Below are 13,433 nucleotides of genomic sequence, written 5' to 3'. Positions count from 1 at the left end.
AATTATTCACTATTCACTGTGTATTAAAAACTTAGAAACATTTTTCATTTGAAATCAAATGTGAGCTATCGTGCAAAATTTTGTAATCAATTACAAGAGTAATTTAGGAACTATTACATTTATATTAGCAGTTCTCATTTAAAAATGATTTTCTTCCAGTAGATGGCCCTCATAGCATCTGTGAAATAATTCTGAGTCCTCTACAGCATTAAGGAGTAAGCTTTTGTTATGTATACTGATAACTGAGACAAATTTAGTAACTCACCTTCACATTTGGAAGGAAATCTGCAGATTTCTTGTGTGTGTCAGCGTATGGCCAACTAACTTTGCTTGAAGTAGGTGCGTCCTCTGGTCCTGGGTGATGGCTTTCCCGTGTCGTAGATGCAGCATTAGACCTGACTTCAGACCAACTCTGGTGTTGGGGTAAACGTGCTAAGTCAGTCGAAGGAGAGTTAAAAGGTATCAGAGTAACCAGTTCCAATACTTCCAGTCAGATCTGCTACCTGATTTCCTGTCTCGGATGACTTTCATGGGACTGTGGTTACAAGAAGGATGCTAGTTCACAGTAGTAAGATCGCTTTATGAGCTGGCATGAAATGAACAGTGATGTGCCTTCCTTTTGGTTCATAAGAGAAAGCAAGGCTGTTATCTTAAAATTTTTCTGTAATTCGATCTTGCAAACGTCTGCTTTCAGAGTGCCCCCGCTGAGCGCCTCTGATGAGTCTAGAAAGAGCTGTACTGTGGGCATGGTCACGATGATCCTGACCCTGCTTTCATCAGCCTGGTTCCCACTGGATCTCTCAGCCCATCAAGATGCTTTGATTTTAGCCGGGAACTTGCTTGCAGGTATTGGTACTGAGTTGAAAGAGGGATTCTAGGTCTTTAACTTTTGATTTCCTTTTGGGGGGTGGCGGCGGTGAGCGCATGGAGGAAAAGTATTGAGGTCATTGCCAGGGATGGCTTGTTCCTTTAGTCAGAATTTCAGACATTACCGATAGGCATAAATGTGTACTGCAGGCAGCTATCCTGTGCCGAGTATTTTAAAGCAGCCCTTTCCCGATCTAGCCCCTCAGTTAGCTATAGGTAAACTCATTTCTAATTTCATTTTAGCGGGCACCCTGTGCAGGTACTGTCTCAGGCACGGGGCCCATGAGAAAGTATGGTGTGTGGGCTCCGTTCTCAAGTTGAATGTAGGTTTGTAGCGACACACGTCAACAGAAGTTCAGTGGCCGCACGGAGCGGCTGTAATCACTCTGTCGGGGATTAGGACAGGAAGTGACATTTATGGGCTGGCAGGAGAGGGAACACCAGACAGGGCACAGCACACGTGAAGGCATGCAGACGTGAGAGATTGTGTGACGTTTGAGTGCTAAGTAATTTTGGATATTGTGTGAGGGCGAGGACGACGATGGAGAATGTGGCTGGTGAAGGATCCGTCTCCGTTAATGAGGACTTAGTCTGTTTGCTCTGGGAGGTCATTGAAGAGCCTCATGAAAGGGACTAACAATCTGGGTAGTATTTTAGGAAGATCACTTGGCTGACGTGAATGTGGATTGGAGGAGAAGTTAGGGAAACCCGTACTTAAGGCAAGATCAAGAGAGTGAACAAGATAATGGCTGTGGGTTGTGTGGGAAGAGACCCATTAAAAGAGAGTGAAGGGGGCGGAGTCAGCACATCTGGACCACCAGTTGAACTTCAGTTGTAAAGATCAGGAGGGGCACTGTCACATCCTGGGTGGATATGTGATGGCGGCCTTCATGGAGGTTGGGGACACAGATTCGGGGGGAGATGTCGGTTTCCTGTGGAACCTGAGGCATCAGTGGGCCCCCAGGTGGAGGTGTCCAGCAGACTCTCGACGTAGACGGGTCTGAAGGACTTACGTCTTGGCCCCATGCTGTGGAGCTGGGGAGGTAACGTGTGTGCCCGTATCACAGCCAGTGCCCCCAGATCTCTGAGGAGTTCGTGGGCCTCCGAAGAAGAGGCCAGCCCCGCAGCCACCAAGCAGGAAGAGGTGTGGCCGGCTCTGGGTGACCGGACCCTGGTGCCCATGGTGGAGCAGCTCTTCTCCCACCTGCTGAAGGTGGTCAATATCTGTGCACACGTCCTGGATGATGTGGCTCCTGGACCAGCAATAAAGGTAACTCCTTGCTTGGGCAGCTGTTTTCAGCTGGTCCAGATGGCTCCGTGGGCCTCCAGGCATGCCTCTGTTTATTCATCTGTCCCTTCCTTATCCTCTTTTGCTTTAAATAAACAAAATTGCTCATATCGTGACACTAGATTTAACACCTAGATGTGCTCATCCAACTTATAGCCCATTTGGTATCGTCTGTCATTTACTATCACCTGTGAGAGGGAAATACCTGGCTTTATTCTTGGGCTTTCAGCGTTGGCCGAGAAAGCTCAGCATTGAAGCTGGTCTCTCCCGAAATGTTTTGCTTTTCTTTGAAGTACAGTTCAGTGAAAACTAATCACACAGTGAATTTAAGATGGCTCAGTTCACTTGTAATTGTATCTGATGGTTCACTCTCTCTCCTGTCTCTTCCACCTTGACAGCTCAGGTTGTCCTCTAGCTGCCAATTTGGTCCCCCTGCTGCTACAAGCTTCTCTCGAGTCCTTTCTCCCAGCTTAACCCCTGAATTAGTGTACTGCTTCTCTGACACTGGCCTTCTTTGCAAAACCTCTCTGGCCCTGGACTCAGTCCACGGCTTCGGCCGTCGATTCTTTAACCCCTGCTGGCCTGATTTCTGCCAGTTCCCCATAGCAACGCTCCCTGCCAAGACGCGCCTTTGACTCTCGTGGGTGCTTCGCAGACCCTGTCTCACCTCCCCTCTGCATCTCCCAGGACCACCTCTCCTGTACTGAGGCATTCTCTCTGGTTGGCTTCCGAATCCTCTGACCCCCTTCTACTGCCGGGGTACTTCCTAGTTTAGTCTTCTTCCCACCATCCGTGCTTTCCGGGGCTCTGTTCTCAGTCGACCCCTCTCCATATTCTCCGGCCCAGGGCTATCCAGCACAGCTCTCTGTAAGGATGGAAACGTTCCATCTACACCAGCCGGGACAGTAGCCACCAACCACATGTGGCAACCGAGCACGTGAAATGTGGCCAGGGCAGCTGAGGAACTGAACTTCTAATTTTGTTTAATTGTCATTAAATTTGAGTAGCCACCTGTAGGTCGTGGCTCTAGCGTGGGACCGGGCAGCTCAGGGCAGTCAGGTCTACTCTCAGGTCTTCAGTATCTAAGCGGGGCAGACCCCAGACCTGTCTTCGGAGTCCAGTGTGGCCAGCTGCCACGGGTCACCTCTACTTGAGCGATCCGTAGAAATCTCATTCGGTCTAAATCTGGACATCTTGGTCTCCTCCCCAGCCGGTGCTTCTCCCCGTCTCTCACTCCATATTTTTCAAGCTGGAATATGGGAGTCATCACAGCTCTTCATCTTGCTCACCAAATTCTTTGTTTTCTCTCCTAAGTATCTTGCAGAAAGCCCATATATGTATATGCATACACGCATATACATTTACACACATCCATACACGCACATGTAGATGTGCACACTTTTCTCTGTGCTCACTGCTGCTGTTCTGCTCCAAGCTGATGTAGTGTCTCCTTTGCACCACTGCAGTGGCCTCGCTGAAACAGCATTATTAACATATCATACAGTTACGGTGCAATTCACACACCATGCACCTCACCCATGGAAAGTGTATGACTCTGTTTTAGTACACCCAGAGTTATTTGGCCATCACTACAATCCATTGTAGAACCCCCAAAGGAGCGCTGTACCACTTGGCTGTCACCCCCCAGCCCTCCCACGTCCCCAGCTCCAGGCAGCCACTGAGCTACTTTCTGTTTCTGTACGTCTGCCTGTTCTGGACATTGCATGTCAGCGCAGCTACACAGCTGGCGTCCTTTGTGACTGGCTCCTTTCACGAAGCGTGTTTTCCAGGTGCAGCGGCTTCTTTCCCGGTCTCTCTAGCCCTTCCCTGTCAGCCACTGTGCCCTTTGTGCAGACAAGGCTCCGAGGTGTAGGGTGGCCTCTCTCAGATCGCGGAGGGGGTGAGCAGCAGAGCTGAGGTGCCCGCGCCACTGCCTCCTGCCGTGTGGGGCTGGGGCGTTCTGTACTGTCCTGTGTATGCAGAGTGTGGGCTTTGTGGAGGGTCCGGGTTTGTTGCCTCCTGCCTCTGCTTCTTGTTAGCTGTGACCTTGAATAAGTCACTTCATCATCGCTGAGCCTATTTCCTCATTTGAAAACGGAGTTCAGAGCGTTGCTCTGTACCCTGTTTCACGCCCTGGCTCCCAGAGAGAGCCCCATTGCTTGCTATTGGAGGTGGCATGCCGGGGCTCCGGGGGCCTCCTGAGACCCCGCCTGACTGCCTGAGGGCTCCTCCGTCTCTGAGCGTTCATGGTGCTCCCGTTAGGAAGTGCTGGGTCAGTTCCCACCACGTGCAGCTGTGTGGGCTAAAGTGGATGGTACGTGTACGGAGTCTGAGCTTCATAAATGTGGATTCAAAGAAGAGAAATGGATTGCACGGGTGAGTGGTAGAAGCACATACCATAGTTTTCAGTCCTGTGTTGGTTACACTTCCTTCACAGTTTGTTTTCTATTTTAGGCAGCCTTGCCATCTCTAACAAACCCGCCTTCTCTGAGTCCAATCCGACGGAAGGGAAAAGAGAAGGAACCCGGAGAGCAGGTGTCTGTACCCGTGAGTCCCAAGAAAGGCGGTGAGGCCAGTCCAGGTGTGAGGCCACGGCGGGGGAGTGGGAGGGGGCGGGCTTGGGGGTGCCTGTCTGTATTACAGTGGTTTAGGACTAAAGCTTACGTTCATGTCAAGGTTAATATTACAGCTTGGTAGTTTTTGGAAATAAAATACATAGCAATGAAACCAGAGAAATGGTTTCCCCAGGTGTGGTTTCAGGTATTGAATATTACGTACTGAGTGTACACAGACCACATTTTGGTCTTACGCACGTCTGAATGTTGCTTGCCAATGTGGGGTCCCAGCCGTCTGCAGGCGTCTGGCCCACAGCAGGGCGCTGTACCCCGTGCTTCCCATGCTGTGCCTCCCCGCTTCTCCTCTTCTCACTGACTGATTTTCAGTAAGGGAGGGGGTGTAGACGGCTAGGAATAGAGCGGGGTGACATCGTTGATTCTGATGTGTGGAGAATTCTGAAATAGGAAATGGAAATTTTACCTGTGGAAGGGCTGAGGGAGAAGTAAAGTGGGGATAAAATCATCTGAGTGAGACGAACCTGAGAAATTGACACACACTGGGAGGGGAAAGTCTTGGAATAGAAGGGGCCAGAGTGACCACGTGCCTCTGCCTGTGGCGTGTGTGGTCCGTGCCACTCTTGGTGGGCACAGAGCAGAGGCGACCAGACGCCTGTCTGCTGTGCTGCCAGCAACTCCGTTCGCGCGCCGCCTCGCGGTGCCGGGCCGGGCACGCCTCTCCCGTGCATTTTGCTTATAAAGCGTTTATGTGAAGCATTTTATTAATTTTAAAACCTTATTTAATTTTTTGGCTGCACCACACGGCTTGTGGGATCTTAAGTTCCCCGACCAGGGATTGAACCTAGGCCCCAGCAGTGAAAGCATCAAGTCCTAACCCCTGGACTGCCAGGGAATTCCCCATGTCAAGCTTTTTTTTTTTTTAGAGTTCTGAAAATGCTTAGTCATTCAGTTCAGCAGTAAAGCATTTTAAAAGAAACTATTTCCTAAGTATTGATGACGATACCAGTGGAAGATTTACCAGCTAAAAAGCTTCAGAACTTTATAAATGCAAAGTTATCAGTATGTGACTGATCATCTTTCTGATGCGTTAAATAAACTAAGGACCCCAAATCGTAAATCTTTAAGATCTTACACGGTGCTTGGCATTTAATATTTAATATCAGCTTAATGATAGTGTGTGTACCTGACAGACTTCAGAGCGTGTTCACATCACCCCTGTTTGTTGCTTACAGGGCTCATGACCTAAGTCGACCAGAGGTCAACCCCATCGTGCCCCTGGGAGCCTTGTGCTCCGAGAGGTTTTGAGATTGACTGAAGGTCACGTCAGTCGTTCCTCTGACTCACAAACAGGCAGCCAGGCCAAACCAAACACATAATAGCATCACACTGCTCTTCTTCTTTTTCTTCTTTCTATTTTATTTTGTCATCTTATGGGCGGTACTCAGAGTCTACTTATATTCATTAGTCAATTTCTTGTTATTGTGAATTAATCAAAAAGTCAGGAAAATTTTGAATTTTATCCTACTAGAATACAATAAAAATAATTATTACTAGCAGTCTTTTTTAAACTTGGTGTGTGTTTCCTTTTGATCTAAAAGTTTATTTTGTGTGGTGTGTTTAAAGCCTCTCGACCATCTGAAACCTCAGGGCCTGTTGCAGCAACCAAGTCCTCGTCACTGGGGAGTTTCTATCACCTTCCTTCTTACCTTAAATTGCACGATGTCCTGAAAGCTACACACGCAAACTACAAGGTACTGCTTCTTTTGTAAAAATACACTCATTCACACATTTCAGAGGATTGTCGATGTTTTTCTTAAGATTGTAGCTTATAGACATACATATATAAGTAAGTAAGTTAGACCTTTGGGATATGAGTTACAATTAGCTTTTTCAGCTTTGTCTTTCAGCTTTGTTTACGGTAGCTTCCATCATACAAAAGTTTAGGATTTTCATTGGGAAAGTGATGTCTTTATGATTTATCGATGCCGTGTCTGGGCGTCCCAAGATTGCCCACGTTCAGAGATCCGCTAGAAGGTCTTGTGGGACTGAGCATGTGGTTGTACTCACAGCGAGGGTTCCTCACGGCAGGGTGGGGAGGACACCCAGCCAGCCCCTGAGGGGAAGGATGCCGGCGGAGTCTGGGGCAGCCTCTGCCCCGCATGAGGGCCACTCGGAGGACCCCACCCGCCCCCGCCTCCAACTAAAGTGCAGCCGCGTGCTGGTTACAGAGGCTCCCTCTGCCTTCACAAACCAAAATTCACACTCTCAGAGGAGAGCAGGGGTCCAGCATCAACACATTGTTTGATGAGGCAGTCCAGGCACAGTGAGCCACCCTTAGTGCTCAGGGCGAGTCTGACGTCAGTCTAGGGAACTGTTTACTGGCTGAGTTCCCGGGCACCCCCGAGGGCCGAGCTTGCAGGCAGCTTTCTGGAGGGCTAGCGGTCTGCTCGTTTGTTTCTCTGGCGCAGGCATGCTTCTCACTTAGGCCCTCCTCGTTCTGAGGTGATGATTGTTATTATATTTTGTTTATTTATCTTTTTGGCCACGCCCCTTGGCTTGAGGGGTCTCAGTTCCCTGACCAGGGATTGAATCCCGGCCACAGCAGTGAAGGCCCAGGATCCTCACCAGGGAACTCCCCTCATTCTAAGATTATTAAGGAAAATCTCCCACGGTTTCATTTTGGGCTTTTCATTGTTTTCTTCCATTCAGTTTTTTGTGTGTTTAGACTATTCTGTCTGCAATTTGTTAGATATGAAGTATGCATCTAACAGGTTTTTTTTCCAGCTGCCTAACCAGTTGCCCCTACAGTTTCCCAAATAGTCCATTTTCTGGCACTGATGGGTTTTGAAATACTACCTTTGTCACATACTAAATTCTCATAGTTCTATATTTCCGTTTACTCCTTTATTATATCAGTCTGTCCATCTGTTCATCCATTAGAAGCACACTTCCTGATTATTGTAGCTTCATAATGTATTTTTGAGGAGATCAGTTACCCCATTTTACTTTAGAATTTCCCTGGATATTCTTATTTATTTTTGCATATGGACATGAGAATAAGCTTATCTAATTCCAAAGAAAGTTGAGAGTTTTTCCATTGGGATTGTGTTAAATTTGTAGATTAACTTGGGGAGAACTGATATCTTACATGCTAAGCCTGCCCGTCCAGAGTGTGAGATGCTTTTTTTTGTGTTGGAAACTTCCTGTTTCCTCAGAAAGGCACATCAGAAGCACATGAAATTTAAAGAATTTTGAAAGTAATTTTAAAAGATACTTCACATAGATCTTGCACGTTTTTTCATAAATGTGACCCGTAGGCATCCTTTTTTTATTACTAATAGATACATATTAATTTTTTAAAAACCATTTACAAACTTTATCTGGTTTGTTTTCTGAAGGATATAGATAATTTTTAAAGATAAAAGATTTGGAGGCTCTCTTTAGCCAGATGTTTCTCATGTCAAGCTCTAAAGTAGAGGAGGGTATGTTTAAAATCCCACACAGAGAAGATGTTTCCTTTCCACCTGTTCTCAGTGTACGTCATCTTCAGTTCTGGGGGACCCCCCGCCCATGTTCTCTGCAGCATCCCTCCATCCTCTCCTCTCCATCGTCTCCCTTCCTGAATGCCCTGGACTCCAAGGTGGACCCCTTTACTTTTGGCCTCCCTGGAGTCTCGGAGTGCCGCCTGCTGGTTGAGTTGCTGTGCGCAGACCGTGTGTGTGTGTTTGGAGCGGCTGGCGTGTCCTGAGATCTTCCATCACTGCCTCCTCACCTCCTCTGCTGCCCCACGGGGTGTCCTGCTCTCCCACTCTCCATTGTTCGCTTGACCCTTGGGCTCCCCCCTGCGTTATTTCCCAGTCTCCAAGTCCTTCTTCAGCTCTCCTCGGAGCTCTTTGACCCCAGTTCTCACATCTGTTCGCTATTCAGGAAAGGCCTTCCCTGCTCTCTCCCCGACCCCCACTCAACGTCCTTGCCTGCTGGAGGTGAACCCCTGCCCTCCTGCTTTCCCTGGGACCTGGTGTCGTGCAGTCGCCTGTCCCTGGGTTTTTGGGGGTCTCGCTCCTGGATTTTTCCTTCCTTCCTTGGCCTGTTGTGAACACCCTCAGGTTGATGGGACAGTGGTCACAGTGTTGAGATCCACTTACATGTTCATTTTCTGTGTCTGTCTCTCACCTGCTTTCCTCTCCCTTTGCCCAGAAAGTGTTTCCTCTTTCATCAGGGGTGGTTAGATTTTATTTCAGTGAGCAAATTCCTATCTACTTATTGTAATGTTTTTGTAGGATTTTTGCCAGTTTTTATTTTCACAGTCAATGCCTCCCCCTCACCCTTGTTCTTACATATTATATCTTTGGCCCTGAACCTTCTCTCAGTCTGTTAAATGGGGGAAATTGCTACATAATTTAATTCAGTTGGGTCCTTTAGGATCTTAACTTAATACCTCTTAAGACTAATTTAATATTTTGTTGTAGCCAGACTGAAAGGTTGTGTCTGAATTTGATAATGATTTCCCCCAGGGATCTTAATGGGTGGAAGAAGACATGTGTTTTATATTTTTTGATATGCTGCTTATCAGGCACTGGTTATGATGGGCATTAAACATTCTTTTTCTCATTATGATAGAAGGTCAGGAATTATTTCTTTCAGTAGCGTCACTATACGTTGGAAGACGCCTTTGAAAATAGTGTTTATATAGCGATCCGGAAGAGTAATTTCCTTTCCAAGGCATTTCCCAGTGCTAAAAACAAGCAAACAAACAGAACCCCCCCCCCCACCATCCCCCCATGGTGAGTGTCGCGCTGCCTAGGGAACACACCACAGCAGACAGTGTGCGTCTGTGTTAGGTGACCGGGATGCTGCCAGTAATCATGTGTGCCTTCTCTCCCACCACTTTCCCAAGGTCACCTTGGATCTTCAGAGCAACACCGAAAAGTTTGGGGCTTTTCTGCGCTCTGCCTTGGATGTTCTCTCTCAGATTCTAGAGTTGGCAACACTGCAGGACATCGGGAAGGTTTGTGTTTCCTTTCTTCTCGTTGAGCTGTAGCTGGCACGCTTGAAGTGTACCCTGGGCCGAGTGCCTCCAGGGCGAAACCCCACCATCCCGGCACATTCACAAAGTGGGGAGAAGGTTCTGCAGTCTGGGCACTTGAGTCTGATTCTTGTCTTAGCCTGAAGTTGCCGGGGGCGGGGTTCTATTTGTATCCTGTTTTCACTTTTTGCTGTAAATTAGCTCAGACCCAGATGAATTAAAAAATTGGTGGGTTTAAAACTGTTGACAGAGTCCTTTACTTTATTTGACCTTCGCACATGGCAAGGTCAGAGCAGTCTCTGGGGTGTGGCTTGTTCCTCTGGTGCCTCAGGAAGCAGCAGAGCTGTGCTTGAGGCTCACGGACTTCGGTTCCAAGCCCAGTAACCTCCCTGCACCACCCACATGTTGTGGGGACATGTTCAAGCACACGGGAGAGTTAAGAGGTCGTGTGGTGAGTGCCCGTGTCGTGTCCACGACCAGATCCAGCAGTTACTGTTTTGTCCACTTGCTCTGCGGTGTTTGGATCCACCTGTCCAGCTACCGGGGCATCTTAGTTTCTAATGAATTTCAAAGTGAGTTACCAATAGCCCTCCTTAAACATGTGTCTCTTAGAAGTGGAATACAGTGAAGTTCCTTTGTTTTCATTTCTCTCCATCTTTTTTTTTTTTTTTTTTTTTTGTGGTATGTGGGCCTCTCACTGTTGTGGCCTCTCCCGTTGGAGAGCGCAGGCTCCGGACGCGCAGGCTCAGTGGCCATGGCTCACGGTCCCAGCCGCTCCGCAGCATGTGGGATCTTCCTGGACCGGGGCACGAACCCATGTCCCCTGCATCGGCAGGCGGACTGTCAACCACTGCGCCACCAGGGAAGCCCCATTTCTCTCCATCTTTTTCTCGATATGCATAAAGCTTACCTGGCTTTAGTCATTGTACACATTGTCTTCTGTTTCTCCTCACTGTCCCTTTTACTTTTTCCACATGTCAACTCAGTGGATCGGAGCAGTGCTTAGTCCAGGGCTAATTCTTCCACCACCGAGGCAAGGCCTCCCTGGTTCTAGCCGCCGCCCCATAAACCCGGTTAGGGAGAGCAGTCACTGTTCCAGCCCTGTGTGAGTTCGGAGCGCTGTGCCCTCTGACCCTTCCTTACGCACGTGTTGAGCGGCTCCCAGGGCCTCCCCCGGTCTACAGAGTCCTCTCTGGGAGCTCTCTCTTCTTTGGAGCCCTCACTGTTCCCGCTTCCCCGGACTCTCAGCTCCTCCTCGACTCGGGGGGTCCCCTGAGCTCTGCTCTGTCCCTCGCCCTTGTGCCACCACCCAGGAGCTCTCTGAGGGCAGTGAGCGGGGCAGTCGTAGGGCTGACTTGCTGGTTTCCCATTTCTCAGGGATGCCTGTCCTCCAGTGCCTCCTGGTCACTGTCTTGGAACTGTGGTTTCATATATTCATATATTGGGTTTTTTTGGTTGTTTGGCTGTAGGATAAATCTGGTTCCTCTTACTCCATATTGGCCAGGAGTGGAAGTCTCCCTTCATCATATTGTATGTTAATATCCATGCCCGGGACTTGTTTCCTTGAAGGCCACTAACAGCAGCATCCTCTTCTCACCTGTTTTCAGCGCCTATAACTCAGTTTCTGTTGCACACGGAGCGTTTCATACGTGTTTGTTAAGAGACATGGTTCTTTGTTAGGCAACTTGTGATGTGAAGGCTCTGGTTGTAATTCTTCTGGTTCGCACTTCTTAGTTGCCTGCTATGAGCTAGTGAAAACAAGGTGACGTGGAACAAACTCAACCCTGCAGAGTATAGCCTTGGATATCTAGTCCAATAGGAATAAATCAGAATCTTAAAAATACATGGTCCTGAGTATTTGAAATCAACAGAAATCTGTTGCTTTTTAGTGCAGGAAATATACCAAACAAATGGAGTGAGAGGCGTTTTCAATGTAGTTGGTCTGATAGAAGCAGTGTCTGGGGACCAGGTGGGCGGTGAGCGGGGAGCTGCTGATGCTGGTGCCTGGACCGTTCATGTCTTCAGGGACCTTGGATAACATGGACCTCATTTCTGAGGCTGGTAAAAACAGTTTGTGAGAACAGTCGTTTGAAGGCAGTCATTTTGGTCATTTTTGCAGGTTGCTGTCGGACACAGGACCTTACACTAAAGGGAAATGTCTAGGGCTTTTTGTGGTAAATCACACTTGATGTAGTATGTGCTATGTTCAGCTGAACCTCTGCAGGGGCCCCACAGATGCGGGGCTTTCACTCCTTTGTAGACTCTGAGCTCCTGCCCTGACAACAGGGCTGGATGCCGAGGGCACAGCAGATCCTTGATGCACAGTTTCTGGATGAGTGAGAGAAAGAATGTATAAATGCATGAAGGGAAGGGTGAGACGTGGCTGCTTAGATTTCCATGCTTTTTACTGACTTTCTCTGCTGGCAGTGCGCGAAAAGCTTCTTCTGACTGTCCTCTGATGTTTACTGTTGTACACAATTTAAACGGAAGCCGTCCAGTGGCCTGCTCTCCGTGCAGAATTCACCACAACAAGTATCTGTGAATTGCTTACTTTAATGTCTTGCTGCCTGTCCTTTGCAGTGTGTCGAAGAGATCCTGGGGTACCTGAAATCCTGCTTCAGTCGAGAACCAGTGATGGCAACTGTTTGTGTCCAGCAGGTCAGAAAGCAGTTTCTTTTAAGCCCTTCACCCCAGCACGCTGATGTAATGCTGCCCGTCGTTCAGAAGGTGGTGCTGGTGGCGCGTCCGGCAGCCCCACCTGTCCCGCCTTTGCTCACTCCGCTGTTCTCCGGCCAAGAGGGCTGCTCCTCCCTCATGGTCCAGGAGGAGGACGCTCGCCCCCATGGGGGCAGAGGATCTCAGAAGCTGTGCTGGCCTCTTGTCACTTAGCTGGTGTCCTGGTATCCCTCCACTGTCCTGTGCAATCTGAAGTTTTGCTAACATACCCAGTTATATATAGGTGGATGTGATATTTGTGTGGGAGATTCTGTGTTACTTCAGATGTTGATGGCTTCAATTCTTCCACTCTAGCTGTTGAAGACTCTCTTTGGGACAAACTTGGCCTCCCAGTTTGATGGCTTATCTTCCAACCCCAGCAAGTCTCAAGGCCGTGCTCAGCGCCTTGGCTCTTCCAGCGTGAGGCCGGGCTTGTACCACTACTGCTTCATGGCTCCGTACACCCACTTCACCCAGGCCTTAGCCGACGCCAGCCTAAGGAACATGGTGCAGGCAGAACAGGACCACGACACCTCAGGGTAACCTTCTGATAGTCTCCTGTGTTCAGAGAACTCTAGAAAATGTGGTTGCTGCAAGGATGCTGAAGGCATGGCCCTGCCTCCAGAGAAGCATGTGGTCCAGTGGGTGAGATTGCGGGCACCTCAGTGTCTCGGCAGGGCTGGGCTGGGGGAGAGGAGTGCTGAGCGGGCTTCCCGGGAAGCGCACTCACTGCTGATTCGTCAGCCAGCCAGAAAGGGGACACGCTATTCCCCAGGGCGCATGACGACATTTCCCGTTAGAGTAAGTTCCTGTGTGTTGGTGGCGCTTTGGGGGCCTGTAACTCAGATGGCTCAGTAGTGCTAGTGTGTAGAGGGCATAGGTATTATTACTCTCTGTTTTGTAACTTTATGGCTAAAAGTCTATTTTCACTCAAATTTATAGTTGTTTATGGTGCCTGGAATTA

The 13,433-nt window shown here is 48.7% G+C and overlaps 1 protein-coding gene across 13 annotated transcripts in view; it reads left to right on the top strand.

Annotated features, from left to right (window-relative positions):
- The window catches only part of HTT (huntingtin), a 136,491-nt gene that overhangs the window by 62,291 nt on the left and 60,767 nt on the right, over positions 1-13,433 (top strand). For 12 of the 13 annotated variants that reach the window (XR_003432310.1, XM_027103846.1, XM_027103849.1 and 9 more), the window contains 7 exons: positions 695-846; positions 1,935-2,137; positions 4,610-4,736; positions 6,352-6,479; positions 9,626-9,736; positions 12,335-12,412; positions 12,785-13,008. Coding sequence is in view for 12 of the 13 variants with exons in the window: in XM_027103846.1 (XP_026959647.1) it covers positions 695-846; positions 1,935-2,137; positions 4,610-4,736; positions 6,352-6,479; positions 9,626-9,736; positions 12,335-12,412; positions 12,785-13,008 (1,023 nt within the window). In the remaining variant the exon portion in view is untranslated. The remainder of the gene's footprint in view (positions 1-694; positions 847-1,934; positions 2,138-4,609; positions 4,737-6,351; positions 6,480-9,625; positions 9,737-12,334; positions 12,413-12,784; positions 13,009-13,433) is intronic. The other variant, XM_027103848.1, reaches the window with a different exon arrangement.

This window comes from Aethalodelphis obliquidens, unplaced genomic scaffold (assembly GCF_003676395.1).
Source record: "Aethalodelphis obliquidens isolate GAN/ISIS:26980383/991018 unplaced genomic scaffold, ASM367639v1 scaffold6, whole genome shotgun sequence".
In the NCBI taxonomy this organism is placed as follows: Eukaryota; Metazoa; Chordata; class Mammalia; order Artiodactyla; family Delphinidae; genus Aethalodelphis; species Aethalodelphis obliquidens.
Note: the sequence above shows the minus strand (reverse complement) of the source record. Positions and strands in the feature narration are given on the sequence as shown.